Source organism: Geospiza fortis, unplaced genomic scaffold (genome assembly GCF_000277835.1).
Source record: "Geospiza fortis unplaced genomic scaffold, GeoFor_1.0 scaffold162, whole genome shotgun sequence".
Classification (NCBI taxonomy): domain Eukaryota; kingdom Metazoa; phylum Chordata; class Aves; order Passeriformes; family Thraupidae; genus Geospiza; species Geospiza fortis.
This window is the reverse complement of record NW_005054316.1, coordinates 1805985-1823597: the sequence shown is the minus strand read 5'-3', so window position 1 is coordinate 1823597 and position 17613 is coordinate 1805985. Positions and strand designations below refer to the sequence as shown.

Sequence of the window (17613 nt, the reverse complement as noted above, 5' to 3'; positions counted from 1 at the left end):
TAGTCATCTCAGAAAAGCAACCTAAAACATATGGGCAAACTCCCTACAATACTTTAAGCATCAGGAAAGTTAAAGAAAAATATTTCCTTACACAGCAGAATATCTAATCCAGTTATGGAGAGAGAAAACCAAAATATGGTCTGTCTAAAAAGTGAAATAGGCACAAGTTTTTAAGATTGAACTTAGCGCAGTATGGGTACCACTTTTATTTGTAAAGACTATTAGTATGCCAGTATTAGCAAATGTCAGGGCAAAACGTCAATTTCTGAGCAGTCTTCTATTTTAATGATGTTTTATATTTTGCCATTCTATAAGTAGTCTGAAATACAACCATTATCTAAACACCCTAAATTTAGTTTCTGTACTATTCTAACCTACAACTTTCTAGAAGAAGCTTTACTCATGAAACAACACACTGAAAATGTTCTTTGCAAACCAGCAGCATATCATATTGATCAGATAATTTCCACTTTATTATTCAGAAAAATAAGTTCAAACAAACCTACAAGCTACAATGTGTCTTTAATGTTATGTACTCAAATCTTTAATTGTGAAAGGGAATCTATGCTGCATAATAGACCAAAGCAATAGAAATGGGTAGATAATATGAAAATAAATGACCAATCTTCATACTGAAATGTGTATAAATATTAATAATTTCCAAATTATGCAATGTTTGAATGTTTGCAAATAGTTTCCCATATGTATCTTTAGTTTTGGAGTACTTACTGGAATCCTATAGGCAGACACTGAGTACCATGCTTGAACCCCCAAAGGCTGGGGATGAACTTTAAAGAAAATACAATCATACTAAAAGAGAAACTCGAAAAGTTTTATTAAGATTTCAACAGACATTGAAAAAAAAATTGCATAATGATTGAAAACATAACATCTTAAACAAAGTAGCAATGTGGTATCAAGTAAAAGAAAGACTGAACAGCTGTCTATGTATGCTGTACGGAACATGTACCAGGAAAGGGATATGACATTTTTAAAATTCAAGGGCAAATGTGAACAGGTCACATTTTGATAGACTGACTATACACCACAGATGTTTTACAAACTGCATAGCAGTGTAAAAAAAAGTTTTATCCTAAGTATACTGTATTTCTGCATTTGGAGCAGTTTACAAGGCAGATATGTTGTTTACAACATTGATATTTTAATAGCTCTGGATTCTCATAAAAAATAAACTAATTTAACAAAAAAGCCTGTATCTACATTTGAAAATAAAAGTGCATGTATTGAGAAATAGTGTTATTTCTTAAAAAGAGTACTTTAAAAGTTCATTTTAATAGATCAACAACTGATGGTACTTTAAATGCAGTTCTGCACTGTGCTACAAGCGAGGCTCTAACACCAGTTCCTCTAACTCCTTTTCATAAGCACCAAGACACGTGCCTGCCTACTGTACTTATCAGGGTTCTGGGGAGTTACAAAGAATGCAGAGTACCAAAACCACCACATTGCTCACTAAAAAATACCCAATACAGATGTTTTGAAGTAGATTTAGCCATAAATGCGAGCATTATCTCCCCAATTTTCAGGATCCTTCCAGTCACACAACTACTTTTAAACACTGGAGAGCAGCAGCAAGGAGCCATTAGAGCTGAAAGACAAGAACTGATGAAAGTCATCTCCTGCCTTGTACTGAAGAATCTGTGGGTAATGAGCATTTCAATGCATTCAAGGAACCAGACTGGGGGTGTAAGATTCCTACCTAAAACCCAGTTGGTATAGTCAGATCTGTACTTGAATCTAGATTCTCCTTTCCAGATAAGTGTGGTAACAGTTAAGAATTACTGCAAATGTTGCTAACTTCTGTAGAGGGTTTACTCCTTTTTTCTCTTTACACAACAAAGAAGAGAAGTTGTGGAATGAGAATATGCAGTTTGAAGATCCAGGCAAAGCTTCTATTTGAGTTCTTATAATTTCAACTCATGGCACTGTTTTTGGGGTTTTTTTTTCTGAGCACCTGTAGCACTCTGAATAGAAAAAAAGGCAGTGAATGTTTAGCTGGACTGAATCCAGAATGGGAAATGCACAGATACCAAAGCTGTGAACTGCAGCCAGATTAGCCATAAACAAGTGTCCGGTACAGAAATTACAAGTAATAAATTTAGCCATTTTTGTAAACATCTCCTCCTTACTAATCTCTTTTTTTTTTTTCCTATAATGGAAATACACACTGTATTTCATTGTTCCAAGCTCTGGTCTGTTTCTGTTTTAGTTTTGTGGCACAGTTGCTAAGTGCAACAGGCTAGAGACACTGACAGTAATACAAACAAGTTGGAAAGTCAGTTCAAGTTATTAAAGTTTTGCTATACCAGGCCATTTTTCATAGCATGTATTCTCTGCTCACAAACACTTTGTAAGATCTTTTCTTACAGAAGACTGGAAGCGAATTGGAGTTATTGGTTTAACAAATGTGGATTAACATAACATTTCTGATATGCCTTATACAATTAACAAATCATGTCTCATCTTATGAAGATGATACATTTGCTATACATACCAGTAATTTAAAATGCTCCTTAAAAAAGCAGCATTTTTATAGACAAATTAACAGAAAAGGAGACAATATATGTTACAATATCACAGAACAAGTAAAGCCCTTTCATTAGCTGCACTATAAATTTGTAACTGTTCATCACATACTTTGAATTTCTGACTGCTCAAGCAATTTAATCCTCAGCCAATTGCAGGACAAGAAAAAAATTCTGAACATTTGACATTGATATCATTGTAGGTGTGAGAGTAAAAACTAGTATTCCATGGTTTTAGCTCTAAAAGTTTTGCTCCCAGAAGTAAAACAACTTGTTAAGAGTTCAGAAGAAGAAATAGCAATTGTTGACATGTCAAAACAAAGTTGTACTAAAAATTAAGCTGTTGTAAATCTGAGTTCACTTATACCATTCCTAAAAAACCTTTCTTTTAAAAAAAAGCTGATCCTAGATCACCTGTTAACTAGGAAGAGCAGTAGAACACTGATTTAATGAGAAAAGATGTGCTTAAAAGCTGTGTTTGAGACATCTATTATAAAGTTCTCAATTCTTCCTTATCTTTCAAATATTTGGATTATAATTTGTTTAGAAAAAAAAAAAGACCAGACACAGAAGGTACAGGATTTGGACAGGACTTTTCTCTCACTACAATTCAGTGTTTCCTATCCAAATGTGGATACCATTTAGAGGCCATTTTTGAAATGTTATCAGTCAACAGCTACATGGGCACCAGTGAATCAGAAAACACACCTTAGGATTTTGTTCTTAAATTACATAAGTTAGATAAAACTACCCTGTCCAGCAAGTTCCGAATTTTTCAAACGTTAAGGCAACTTTCATTACTTTCCAGCTAAACAGTATTATAAAAAATAAATGTCACTTCAAACCTTATATACACAGTGACAGAGTAGATTTAGCTAGAAAGTATCTTTAGTACATTAATAAAGTGTCTCGTAATATTACCGAGGTTATATCAGGTGCTTGAGTGTATGTGCAATTGGAGTGGCTGCAGTACTTAAAGTACTGGCTTCAAAACAGAGCGCAGCGAGCGTCCCTCCTTGGTGAGCTCTCGCGTCACACACATGCATGGCAGCGGCACAGCCTCCTCTCTTCTCTCCACGGCGTTGTAGCTACACTTCTTCAAGTGGTCAGCCATGCTCACGATGTCAGCAAACTTCCACTCGTTCACAGTACAAAAGGCTGTACTGAAGCGCCAGACCTAGGAAATAAGCTGCACTTAGGCTCACAGTGTTTCAAGATGCCTGAACTCAGAGCAGGAAATCACATGCTTGTGCTACAGAACTTAGTTACTCAGGTAATGTTGTCAATTAACTCATACTAAAAATCAACATGACAAAAATACACTATACAGAACTTAGTACTGTTTGTCCCAGGCTGATTCAGACTCCAAGACAACTCTGAACACTGGGAAGAAACATAGGCAATATTTTTTGTGTCCACAAAATAGATACAATTGGAAGTTAAATTACAAGGTATTTTAAGACCAGCCACAATAGTTTGTTTCTTATCAACTTGTGCAACTCCAAATGAGTGCTGCAAATACTTTGCAGTTTGGGGTGGGGAGAATGGTAAAAACTGCATTACATAAAGGTCATCCAAAGGTTTTAAATTATTGCAATATTTAAGGCATTCAGTACCAAGGCAAAAGATACAATCTCAACAGGCTTGAAAATAAAAATTGCTGTAAACACTATACAGGAAAGAAAAGCAAACTTGTAGGCAGCTTTCCCACTTCTGTGAAATATTGATCTTAAATCATGAAGTAATCTTTTAACATTTTAAAATATTGGAAAAAAAGCTAATTTACTTATATCCAGCAAAAACTATACAGACTCTACTTCTATTTCTCCAAGTGTGGAGAAGACTGAGACAACCCGCAGCAATTTTCACTTTTTCTTTACAACAATCTCTTTCTTGAAAGGTTATTATACCAAAATCCAGTACTAACAGACATAATATTAAGAGAAAAACCAGAAACAGGACCAATATAATACATTCCCTTTCACCTTCAAAATAAAAAAAAAATAGTAACTTACCTTTTCTTTTACCTGCCAAGAACTTCCTTCTGGGCACTTTCTCTTCTCCCAAAGCAGTATCACCATTCCACGTGCTTGAAGCAAGCTTCCACACACATCTCTCATTAAACGTGACACTCTTGAAAGCTGACATAAACTAAAGCCATCTAGAAAACTAGCAATGTGCTGCAGCACCTCAAAAGGTAGACTACTCAGATGGTCATTGTGTAGTCCAATTAAGCAGCTTTTTGCTGGTTCTACTAATACTGTGGATATACAAGGCTGAACTCCAAATGACCGTAAGTGGCGGTCATGAATAATTTTTGCCCCTTGCGTTGAAGGGCAAAACCTTCGTTGAGAATATGTGCACCCATAATATGCCAAAGGGCACCTCTGCTCCATCCAGCCATTAAGGCCAGCATGAATGTCTCCATGCACATTCTTAAAATGCGACGAAAATTCGTTCCTTCTAAACAACTGTCCACAAACAAATGTAAACATTGAACGTTGTTTTGTTTGGTATCTAGCCACATATTCCAATACCAAATCCAATCCAAGGGTCTGGAATGGACTTGGGTTTGAGAGCTGTGGGTTGGCATGATCACATGCAGAAGCTGAAGCTATTTCCCCCACCATTGTATTTGTGGCCAATATAGCAGATGGGAGAGAAAATGTCTGGGTCCCAAAGTCAACGTGATACACATCGACAGCGCGACTTTCCGATATCCCCCTACCTCCGGGAGAATCTCCTAGGCAAAACAACAGAGCTGCAGTGATTAGATCAATTCCCTGAAGACCCATAGGATCTTCTGTTATCTCCAAATCTGATGTATCAACAGCTTTGTCTTCTTTTGGTGTTGACCAATAATGGTTAACAAGGAATCTGTACGATCGATGCCGTAAAAGTGAAAATGCATCTATGTTTCTCAATCTTTCTTGCTCCACTTGTCTCTCTAATATTTCTTCTTCATTAGCATTATGGGGAAGTAGCACATGATTAGCACTGCCATTAACTAAGTGATCAGCTGGTATTACTTCAACTTGTGCTGTTACAGGGCAGGAGCTGCAAGACTCTAATGCTTCGTCATCGTGAGATGTAGTACATTCACCATTTGCTACACTGGACGGTTTTGAGTTAGATACACCAAGATCTTCACTGTGGTCCAACACCTTTGAATATTCATTTTCTACATTTTCTACATGAAAACCATTACACAAAAGTGAGGAGTTACTGAGGTTTAGATTTAAGTCATGGCTTTGCACTACATCATAACAAATATCACAAGAACCATTTTGCTCCATTTGTGAATTTTGACTCAGGCTATCAAAGTTAATTCCCCCAACTGCTCCTACATCGTCTTCATCTGGATTTTCAGAGTCAGACTTTTTATCCTGAATAATGCCACTAGAAGCTTGTTCTTTAATCTTGGGATCTTCTTTCATTTCATGTGGTGAAATGCAGAGGTTTGAACTTAACATACCAATGTCCCTTGTAGCAGTGTTCAGGATATCCAGAGCAGCGGCTAAACTTCTCGTTGTTTCTACAGTAGCTTGATAAAGTGCACCATAGGACTCTTCATCTACAGGCATCAAACCGTTGGTATGCACTGTATCAGGGGCACTTGATTTGACAGAGGTTTGCTCTCTGGATTCTGGTATTTGATCACCTGCTTTTGACATCATAGTTGCTACTTTAAGTGATTCTAATAACATGCGCTGGTCTTGAAGAGCTAAAGCCATATCTAGCTGCTCCACTTCATCGACATCTTTACTCAGGTTTTCGTAAGATTTTCGGTCAGCATAACTGACTGGCCATCTATTCCACTCCATGGTACAACATACCACGCTTGCAGGACAAACTTCTAGATGATCAGCAATTTTGTTTCGGGCTACTATGAAGGGACATCCAAAGCCACTATTCAAACAAGGCACTCTTTCAAGTGGACATAGCATGCGATGTTCCTCAGCTTTACATGAGTGAAAAACTGCTCCACAAACCAAGGGGCAGCCAATCAAATCACAGGAAATGCCCGGCTCTGGTCTGGTCATACAACGACGGCTGATGCAGTTCACACAGTGCAAGTGTTGCTGATGTCCCTCCATGACTGTAAATCCAATTCTGAGTAAAGAGAAAGGAGACAACAGCATAGAATGTTAACTCAATATTGTTAATATTTACTAGCTACTGTTTGTAGTTTTGCATGCTTGATCAGTAGATATTTTAAGAAAACGAGTATGTAACACCTTATTTCAAAGAACTGGTGCTTAAAAGTTAAGCTGAAAATTAAAAATAGACAGACGTTTGTACCAGAGCCCAGAACATAGTCTATGCATTTATTTACCAGGTCTAATAAATGCAACTTCAGTAAAGATGTTGTAGAATCATTCACTGTGGAGCAGCCCCTTTTCCCTGCTCATTGCAAAAAGATCGCTCCATGAGAAACAAAGCATGACCTTTGACTATACAGCCAACAACAATTATAAATGATACAATTGCACAGAGTACAGAGACAAAATAAAGGAAACCAGATTCACCCTCATGTCCAATTCTCTAAATTAAACAGAGGCAATCTGTTTCCCAGACTGCCTGCTACCACCTAAGCCGCTGACACCCTCTTCTTGCAATTCTGTTTAACGCAATCTGCAGCCTCCAGCGAGCATCTCAATTCCATACCATGTCCCATCCTCTCCCCACTCCCTGCTTCTGACAGACTGCAGTCCTTTACAACAGCTCTTCACTCTTTTTCTTCATCTAAAGCCTATAGCCCCTCCCTTTATTTTCTACAGTAGTTGTTGTACAAGGGTAGCAAATAATACAACATAATTACACTACATATTAAATAAGTCCTTTTATTTGACTGCAAACATTTACATAAAACTTCAGTTGCCTACATAGTCCTATCTATATGTCCACTTCAACCCAAAAAAGGTAATTTTTAATGCATCCCATGGCCACCCTGATTACAATACCAGCAATTCAAAGTGTCAGGATATCAACAACTCTGCATAACAAGGCCAAACAGCAATAAAAATCAAAATACATATACATCCATAGTGAAATCTACAACAACACACTGACACCAACAAAAAATTCAATTCTTTGTTGTGGAAAAATAAACAAAAAACAAAGAAAAAAAAGAAGAGTAAACTTTGTGTCTTTGTATCATACTTTGAGAAAGTCTGGAACTGCTCCCCAGCTGGAGTGCAGGCCCACACAAGTTACGAAGCTCTTCCCTATGCTCTTACAAACTCCCTCTCAGAAGGAATATCAGTAGGGATTAAAGTTCAGAGGTATCAGTGAATGACTTGTACAGAGCCAAATCTCAAAAATACATTGTTCATTCCATCTTTTCCTTACTCCTCTCCCTCTAGCAATTATCTTGAGAAATAAAATGCTCAAAGAATTTAAGATTAATAAAAATGGTTCCTTATTCTGCTAACAAGTGCTCTCATGCATTGTCTTTAGACTAAACACTTCAGGTTTAATGCATTAAACCTTCCTAAATTACAATTACTCTAAACTATAAAAGGAAAACTGCTTGCCTTGAAACTGAAGGCAAAAGGAAACGAAAGTGCCTTTTAGACACTCCACCTTAAATAATTTAAAGCATTTAAACAGAAATATATGTGACACCTCACTCACTTGTATTCTTTTATAATGCTTTGAAATTCATGCCAACTTTAAGTAGCAATCAGTCCTCAACCCCCCGTGCTTCGTAATTTGGATAACTTAAATATTTTAGCCACCCACTCTCCTGAACACTTTTAACAAAAAGGCATATGTGTTACACTTAGCAGGCAAAACACAGCTGAATTTCTCCCACCATACCTTGGCATTTATATACTGAGTAACAGTAAGTTTCAAATAAATTGTCAAGCGTATCAGTCACTGGACTCAGTGACTGACTTGTTCAACATTTTTGCAAGCATCTCTGGCACACAACCTGCTTTTGACTTGCAAATTAAATCAGATAGCATTTACTACAAAGAGATTAAACATGTTCAGTAAAGAATGAAAAAATTATTTGACTTCTCTGAAGATAATTTTAGTACTTCCAGCAAAGCCCTCTCTGAGTAATTCTTGCCAAATACTGTGGCCTGTTGCTAGACCCAAAAAAATCTCAGAAATTTCCATCAGTACTGAAACCAAACAACTTCTCCTCAAGTCAACAGGTGAACAGAGATCAAAAGGAAGCTCTCAAGTTATGTGTGTATTTTAAAGGAAGACAAAATGGAAATAGCACTGAAAAAGACAATTGCTAGTTTATAATGCCAGGGAGGGCCTTTAGAGAGCCCAGCCCCTACTTCATCTATCTAAACAGAGTCCTGCTCCCATAAAGCAACAGCCTGCTGACTTCGAGCTGGCCAGAAGCGAGCCCCTGGGAGAGCAGCATGTGGGTGTGTTCAGGGCAGGAGTACCAACGACTCTTAGGATGGGACAGTGTATTGCTAACTGGGCTCAGCTGCACAGGTCTCACCTGCCCATACGGGCACCCAAGATGACCTCTGCCTCACTGTGGGGGTTATGGATGCTCTCACCCTATCGAGCAGCTTCACCATCCACTTGACAGTACCCCAGGTGAAAAGAGGGCACTCATGTCATGAGCTACCAATGCCCTTTCCCACAGGGTGGAAAAGCTGGGTACAGTCTGACAGCAGCCCAGGGGTAGTGCTGTCAAGACTCACAGGACACCCACAGGAAGAGGCGTGTTCCTCCACAGCAGCGAGGGGCTGCCCTGGGTGCTGCTGCCACATGGCTCCATGCTGGGCACAACCCAGTGTGTGGAGCAGTGCAGACACACACGTCCTTTCCAGAGCCTCATGGCTGCCTGTAGCCCATTCCATACTGACTGCGACACTTCAGTGGGAATTTCACATCAACACCATCAGATCATGCCAGGATGTGTTGCATGACAGCAATTTGGGCCAAAATTTCACTGATTTTGGGCAAGGTGGATGAGCCACTTTCACTCAACCCAGAAAGGGGACATATGTGAATTATGTTGGAAAAACAGCACAATTCTACTGCTTCTAGACCAAAGCTGGCCCACATGCAGCATCTCAGAACAGTCAAACTGAGCTGGTGTTTGTCTGCACCGTTTCTGGAGACATACCCTAAATTAGTCAACCATCAGTAAATAGTATCTTTAAATAGCCTGAGCTTACACAGAACATTCTATTAAGACGGTAAAACATCCTCCTCCCCAGCACACTATCTTGGTCTTTACAAGTCAGATTGTGAAACTTGAGTTGCACAATGATACTGGCTTTTCTCAGGCTCCTGAACTCCTTTCACTCATAAGCCAATATTCATCAAAACTTAATTATTTCATATAAGCAGATGACCTTTCAAAGTAAGAAGGAAACAAAATCTGGTGAAAACATCAAATATCACTAACAGATAGTGTGTGAAAGCCAAAGCTGACACTAAAATCCCAAGTCCTATCAATAGCTAGATGCTAATTTGTTCTATTACAGATGCTTCACATTGGTTTTATCAAGAAACAGTTATGCACAAAATCGATTAAATAGCTGAAGTAACTTCTTCTCACAGTTTCTATAAATAAGTATTTTACTGGTCACCAAGAAGCTTGATATTAATTGCCATTTATCTTAAGATTCAAATCCTTTGGCTCATTTTCTAAACATAATTTAAAATATCTTCAGACATCAGTAGACCATCAGCAGAACATTCACTAAAATTCTGTGTTCTGCTTACAAGCCTTAACTCCTCAGTACCTCCTGCAAAACTTCAATTTAGTCAGAATGTTGCATTTTATTTATAAGCTACTACAAAGTCTCTTTAAAATACATTAAAGGTCCTTTTATGCATTTTTAATTTTAATACTTGAGCTTCAAACTCAACAGCTGTTTTAGGCAGTCATGAGTTCCTGGACTGCTTGAACTACTTTAGGCTTCTGATATAATTAAATTCTTAAATTGCAAATTAAGTCCAAGGGAAAAAAAACAAATGACCCTATCAAACTGGTAAAATAAATAGATAAGACGTCAAGAATTAGCACACTGATTAATCAGCAAATGGCCGTGACTCACTCTATTTTGCAAGCTAACTTTGTAAATCGCAGAACTTAGCACCTCTTTCATTCATAGATTAAGAGCATTCACATATGAATAATTTCCCATTGAAGAACCAGGACCAATATATCATTAGTACTATACTGAGAACAAGAACCACCCTCTTCCCAAATACTGCTTTGTAAAGAAAAAACCTGTTGGGTAAAGGGGAGATAAAGAAAATTCTCGCTGGAGGTAACAAGTCCTTTTATTTCCTCTAATACAGCAAATTGAAAGGGCTAACAAAGAATGTCATCGCTGACATAAAGAAAAATACCTGTTGTTAAAACACCAATAATATTGACAGAGTTTATATCCCACCGTGTTCCTTGTCACAATCTGGTCAGAAGACAATGTCAGATCAATGACTACAGCAAGAACGAACAGCTGTCCTTTTCTGATAGTGTAGTGTCAGCAACCAGCTTCAGTTCCTTCAGTTCAGGGTGCTGAAGTACATACACTTGACTGTTACTAGCAGAGAAACCTAAAAATACATCCCGTTCCAGTGAGGTGACCACTGCTCTCAGAATTTGTGCCATCACTTGATGTTATTGTACATACTATACAGTCAGCTGACTAAATCAGCCAGAACATGCTTTGAAAATCTGTCATAATTAAAAGGATTAAAATTCCAGCTGCTACAGCCACGTGATTTCCAGTTGCTGTTGTAACACAAACATTAAAATAGCATAATAAGGGTTTCAGACATGCACAATGCTTCAGCTGCAAGTGTGAGCTCTCACTTTCTTCTATACCACAAAAACTGTACTTAGCATTATCAACCCCAAAGCCTGCTTGCTCACTCACTCCTATATGAATACTTTGGGGCCAATAAGACAGGAAATCACAGCAACCATTACTGCTATTGGACCCCTCCATTACACAGCCCCCTATTATTCATGAAACCTATAAAGCTCAACTACCTTTAAGACTCTTCTATCAAATTCTACTGAATAGACCAAGAGATTCTTAAACTACTGCTTCAAGGAAGTAGAAGACTAGAGACACACAAGCTGTACTACAGGTTTAAACTCCCAGGAGCATCCAAATCCACCCACAAGCAAATACATGCAAACCATACTAAAAAATTCCCTTTTGTTTTGGACACTGCAGAAGTGATGCCTTAAGTTTTAGCTTTTATACTTTTCATATCCTGTACTGCATTAGTGTATAACTCTGAGTGCTAGTTAGTCCTCATCACAGTTTGGCCTGACAAAACAATCCTTCCAGACCTGAGAACCAAGGTGATCATCACAGCCTCAGGCCCAAAAAGTATAAACAAAAGTAAATTTGGGGGGGAGCAAACTAGGGGAGTATGACTTCATCACCTGAAGCTGTAATCGGACAATTAACCCCTGACATGCAAATAGACTACACTTGTATCGGCCCAAAAAACTCAGGACCATCATCCATCTTGGGTATAGCCTCTGTGAGGCTTCTGCACTGCCCAAGGTGTATCTGTTAAAGGCCTTTAATAAATACTCACTTTATTCTCTAACTCTGTCTACCCTCTGTTCATGCTAGCTAGTCCAAGGCATCAGAAGTGGCAGCTGTATATCTTCCATTTTTTTCCCAGGTTTCTGTTAGGAGCTTCTCTTTCAGATGCCAAACTTAAATTCTCAACCTTACACAATACTAACTACCACCCTCTACCCCTAAGATCATCAGGACAACCCTGATTTCTGTTACAACAAAGTAGACCAGGGAAGCTAAAACTATATTCAAAACAGTTGGATGGATGAGTATTCATTGCATTCTCAAACATAAATTCATCCACAACAAAGACAAGAGCATCTTCCCTGGCTGGTAGTGACTGCACATACTGAACATACTAGAATGAGTTTACATTAATTTATTGTTAATCACTGAAAACATGAAAAGAGCTCCTATTACTAAAGCCCAAACTACTATGTAAGCAGGATGATACTTCAACCATTACCATCATACTCCACAGCTATTATTATGTATTATACAAAAGAGACAGAAAAAGGTTACACTAAAACAGAAAAAGGTTACACTAAAACATGGCTTTTTACTACAAGAAAAAAAACCCGCAGGGGGGACATATATTTCTGGAAAGATTCTAATTTTATTAGTGGTCTAACATCGAAGGAATATATACCAGCTGCTTTTTTAAGCATAAATCAAAGTTACCTATCCACCTCACAAAAAAAGCAGACCAAAAAAAGAGAAATCTCTAACTACGGCAGAAATAATGAGCACTAGAATTATAGGGAATTGCAACCTTTTTTATGCCAACCTTAAAAAGAAGACTTTTCCCTGTCTGCTCCTGCCCCAAATATCCTTTCTTCCTAGTGGCAAACCATCTTCCTACCATTCAGAGAATACAGTGCAATTACTTCCTCCCAAATCATTGCAGCCAAAAAAAAAAATAGAATACAAGGGGAAAAGAGCTGCTTTGACTGAAGTGGACCCTCCACCTGTCCACCTGAAGTGGACCCTCCACCTGGCTTTGTTACATTTCAGAACAGAATCTCTGATGAAATGACAGAACACTTTCTTCTATCCTTGTTAAACGAGTGCTAAAAATCAAGAGCAAAACTACTAGGCTTTTCTTTAGAGTACTTTTGTGACAGATCTGCCATGCATTCTTGCTTCCTTGACAGATTTCCCTGAGAAGAAACCCAAAGACCTCAATGTGCCTTTGGGCACACACGGACACAGGACAACTGCACGAGGAACAGCTACACTTGCTGCATGGCTCAGGCACAAAAGCACTCTACCTGTTGAGATGGTGACAGGGCAGAATCAGCAACAGAGCCAGTAGATTTCATGTGTAAAGCACTTCTGAACTTGAACACAGTGTGACTCCTCGATTGCTGCAGATTCTGCAAGAAATGAGATCAGAAGTAAGGTTTCATTTCAGGTGTAGACATTACTTTATGTATGTACAATCCCCTGAAAAGGTTTTAGGCTTACACTGTCTGGAGCTACAAACACTGAAATTTTTTGTAGATTTTATGGGAATATAAACAAGTTTTTAATAGACTTCCCAAGTACAACCTAAGTTCTGTCATTTTAGCTTATTGCTAGCTGTTAGTCACACTGGATGGTAACCTAATTATATTTTAAGGCTGTAAGAAATTATTAAAAGTTATTATTCTGAGCTACTGCACTTAATTCACTGCTCTGACTACTTCAGGAAAAAAACCCCTAAACTCATATGAAAGACTGCAACAGCTGGAGAACTAAAATAAATAAATAAGGTTAGATTCTTTTATAAACTGCATTTTAGGCTAGTTAAAATTTTTCCATCTTCAGTCTTCATACATGGGAACTTATTGAGCAAGTTGCTTACTATTAAAAAGCTTTTTACTGTAACAAGATGCTTCTTCCATTCTTTCATTCCCAAGGATTACCACTAAAACTTGAGAGAGGTGAAACTGAGGTGATATGCCCAAAGGAACAATGATATTCTTATGCCAATACCAACTCACAAATCCTCCCAAAAAGCAGGAAAGAAAATAAGCCATTTCTCAGTAACCAGAAACAGAACTACTGGAAAAAATAATGCATTCTGTATTACAGTAGGTAGTTTTAACCATCCAAAAGAAACCAAAAATAAATCCTTCTTACGTAATATTTCAATTCATACATGCTGCTGCCGAAGAATTCCTGACCTCTGCATACTTACAGAAATCAGGCCAAACATCTCATTAATACACTGTTTCAGGTCTTACTACACAAGTTTAACCAGGTCCCATAGCAAAATGAGAAAACAAATAAGACTATGAAAGCAAGTTCTCTCCAACATCCTACACTGAAGTGCAATGTCATGTATTCTGTCCATATTATGTTCTCTGTTAAAAATATACCCTTGTAGTAGACAATGGCTTGGCTAATATATAGCAAAACAGATAGTACACAAAAATATTTAACAGACATACCCACAAGGATACCTCTTCAGATTACACTGCAGTAGAAATGATGGGAGTTTGTCTCAAAATATTTTGAAAACTTTGAAGTAAAACAAAAATATTCAATACTATAAGACAAAGTTTTAACAACTTTATTCTATTTTCAGGTATTTCTTATCAAATGAAGGACTTTTTTCAGCAACTGTCAGACTTTTCCCCCTTCCAAGCTGCTTGGTTTTAAAACCAACAAAACAGTAAAAAAAAAGATAGTTTTAAATAAAACCATTGTCTAAACCAAACCTCACCTATCTCAAACAGCTGATGATAGAAAACTGGGAATATATCTCATAGTGAGCATGTTATACCAGCTCTTTCAGTATGTTTCTAACATGAATGAAGAACTGGAAAACACGAGCATCTTCACTACAAGTTCGTACAGGGTTTTAGGACATCTGATTATTCATCAATTTGTTATCTCTAATATCATTTAGACCACCTTTTCCAAATGTCAACAGGCTTGATTCTATTTCTTTTTGCCAAAGGACTCCAGCTGAACGATCCTATCCAAACACATTCCTTATCTGGTGACAACAGTGACTCAGACAAAACAAGGTTTTGTAAGAGCATTAAAGCTTTGCCAATAAAGCACAGTCCTATAAAGATCCTATTTGCAATGAATCTATCACACCAACAAATTTCTCTGTAAACAGGACTTTTGGAAAACTACAGGATGTACTAGAGATGTTTCTAAATAGACAAATAAAAGCCTGAACTTCACCAAAACAGCCCCCACCTACCAGCACCTCTGCAGCAAAGCCTGAACCAGGTATCACACTCAGCCTGAACCACTACCTAAAGTTTTACATGAACAGCTGTAACTATATCACTCAGAAGCTTACCTCACCATGCCTCTCATTCTCAAGTTTAGACCTATCATTTTTTCATTGTGATCTCATATTAAGAGCTCAGATCAACGTTGGACATTTGGTAAGGAACAGCACAATCTACTCAACTGGATGTTGCATTGACTGAAGGGGTTTGCAGGCTCCTGAAGCTTCAAACAGCATTAAAAGATTACTGAAAGATTATAATAAGACACCAAGTGTCGCATCAGAAACTATTAAAAACAGTAGCTTGCAAAGTAAGTCAGAATCTAGAGCTCCCCTGCCATTTTAACTCTGCTGGCCTGTTTCAGACCAGTTTATATTACAAGACTTTTCAGTCTTTTTCCTTCATTCAATATTGAGACTAGACAGTGCCCTGATACTTAGGACAGCTTACACAGATTTCTCTGTAACCATCAATAATGCAAATATTCGTTTCTTTGTGGTCTGTTCAGGAATACTTACCCCCCCCCCCCCTTATACAATCTAACCATCTCACCAACAGATACATTACCTTTATTCTCATTGTGCAGATAAGGAAACTGAAGGGAAATTGTCACCAGTACAGTGATGACTAAACATCATGCCCCACTCCCATCTTTATTCCACTGGATCTCATTGCCAGAGGCAAACAGCATATGCCTCCTTTTAGACAGAGTCCACCAAAGAAACAGGTCTATAGATATGAGGAAAATTTTGCTCCTTTTAGCTCAATTGGATTGAAGGCAAACCAGGGATTTCTTACACAGCTGAAATCTGCAGCAGCCACAGGAACTCATTTGAAGACTAATAACCATATGCTTTCTTCTTCACAAAGTTGTAGACTACACCCTCTGCTGTAGACACTTCTCACGACCTAAAAACCTGGCTGTACAAAAACAAGCAGAAATCTTGTCCAGAAGCTTTCCAACCAGATACTGCTTGTTAAACACATCACTTATTTTGCCCATTAGACTTCCAACTTTGAAGTAGAAGGCAAGGGAAATATAACCCGAATTTAAGAAGTCAATTGCATAAATGCAGAATTTTGTGCAAAAAGAAAGAATTTTCAGGCAGCAGAGTAAAACCACTGCTTTTGCATAGCTTTTGCCCATCCTGCTGGGTTTCTCCTGTTTTCTAACACCTTCTAACTTTGGAAGCAAATGAGAGAAGAGACCCCACAAAAAGTCTCAGCTTGCAATACAATCCCAATTCACTTTCTCTAATCTATTTCTTCTCCTGACGAAACTTGACCACTATGGAGAAAGTCCACGTAGATATTTACATGCATACAGAGTAAAGCTGCCAGTGCATTTTTCAGTATTCCAGGTACTCGACGTGCTTACCAACAAAGTTTTTCTAATATTTTCTGTACTTCTGGGAGAAGGGTGCAGGGAAGAAAGCCATAGATAACTGACATCCTCCTCAAACCGGATGCATGCACCTTAACCCCCCAAATCACAGCACCAGTTAAGGTGTATCACACCAAGGTGAAGCAGAAGGCAGCAGGTTTCCAGGTGAAGGACTTAACCATCCACACCAATTCTAGAGAAAGCAAAGGAGATATCTTGCCTCAAGCAAGGTGAGGCTAGCACAAGCAAGGTGAGGCTGTTACTTCAGGGGCACTGGGTTTGGACTAGTATGCTAACAAACACTTCTCTGGCATTATTAACAACACAGTCAGTGAAAGGGAAGCAAGGATTATGAAAAGCTCCTCAGCCAAATCCCAGTAGAGTTTTACAGAACAAAAAAAAGCCACCTCTCCAGCCCACGGGTTATTTCCCTTAAGAATTTGGAAGACCTGCTGCGAACAACAGCGACGCTAGAACTTTTGGAAGTGAGGCCACACAACCGTTCCAAGACGCGAGCCGTTCAACAAGCCGCTGTCATCTCCCTGTACGCTTCTGATTCCCGACCCGTGGGGTTACAGGAGTACAAGCACACAACCCTCGTTACCTTCTTCAAGGAGGGAAACAAAGGCTCCACCGCACGTCAAAAAACTGCCATTAAAAAAAGGGACAGAGAGAAGAGAGAAAACACCACCTCTTGCACGGTCTGAGCACATCTACTCGAAATAACACACACACGGGGGATTAGGGAAGGATTTCAGCAATACCTCTGGACTATTTGCTCTCTTCTCCCTCCGTTCACGCCGAAAGGCGACTCTCCGACCGCGGTCTCACAGCCCCAGGCAGACCCCGGCCCTACGCCCTTCCCACGTGCAATCGCGACACCCCGACAGCGCTGCCAGCACGGC

The 17613-nt window shown here is 38.6% G+C and overlaps 1 protein-coding gene across 1 annotated transcript; it reads right to left on the bottom strand.

The window, feature by feature from the left end:
• Nucleotides 1-811: 811 nt before the first annotated feature.
• On the bottom strand, nt 812-17543 carry FBXO30 (F-box protein 30). Its single transcript, XM_005420072.3, has 4 exons — nt 17473-17543; nt 13360-13464; nt 4562-6659; nt 812-3723 (listed from the first exon to the last, which is right to left on the bottom strand). Exons 3-4 carry the CDS (start codon nt 6641-6643, stop codon nt 3520-3522), a joined length of 2286 nt encoding a protein of 761 aa, XP_005420129.1. The 5' UTR covers nt 6644-6659; nt 13360-13464; nt 17473-17543; the 3' UTR covers nt 812-3519.
• Between the last annotated feature and the right edge of the window lie 70 nt (nt 17544-17613).

What these genes read in the sequence shown, in the direction of transcription:
- FBXO30 (XM_005420072.3), bottom strand. Translation starts at nt 6,643, where the DNA reads ATGGAGGGACATCAGCAACACTTGCACTGTGTGAACTGCATCAGCCGT. An exon ending in CTTGGCAGGTAAAAGAAAAG is followed by an intron (nt 3,724 to 4,561) that starts GTAAGTTACTAT and finishes CTTATTTCCTAG; the next exon opens with GTCTGGCGCTTCAGTACAGC.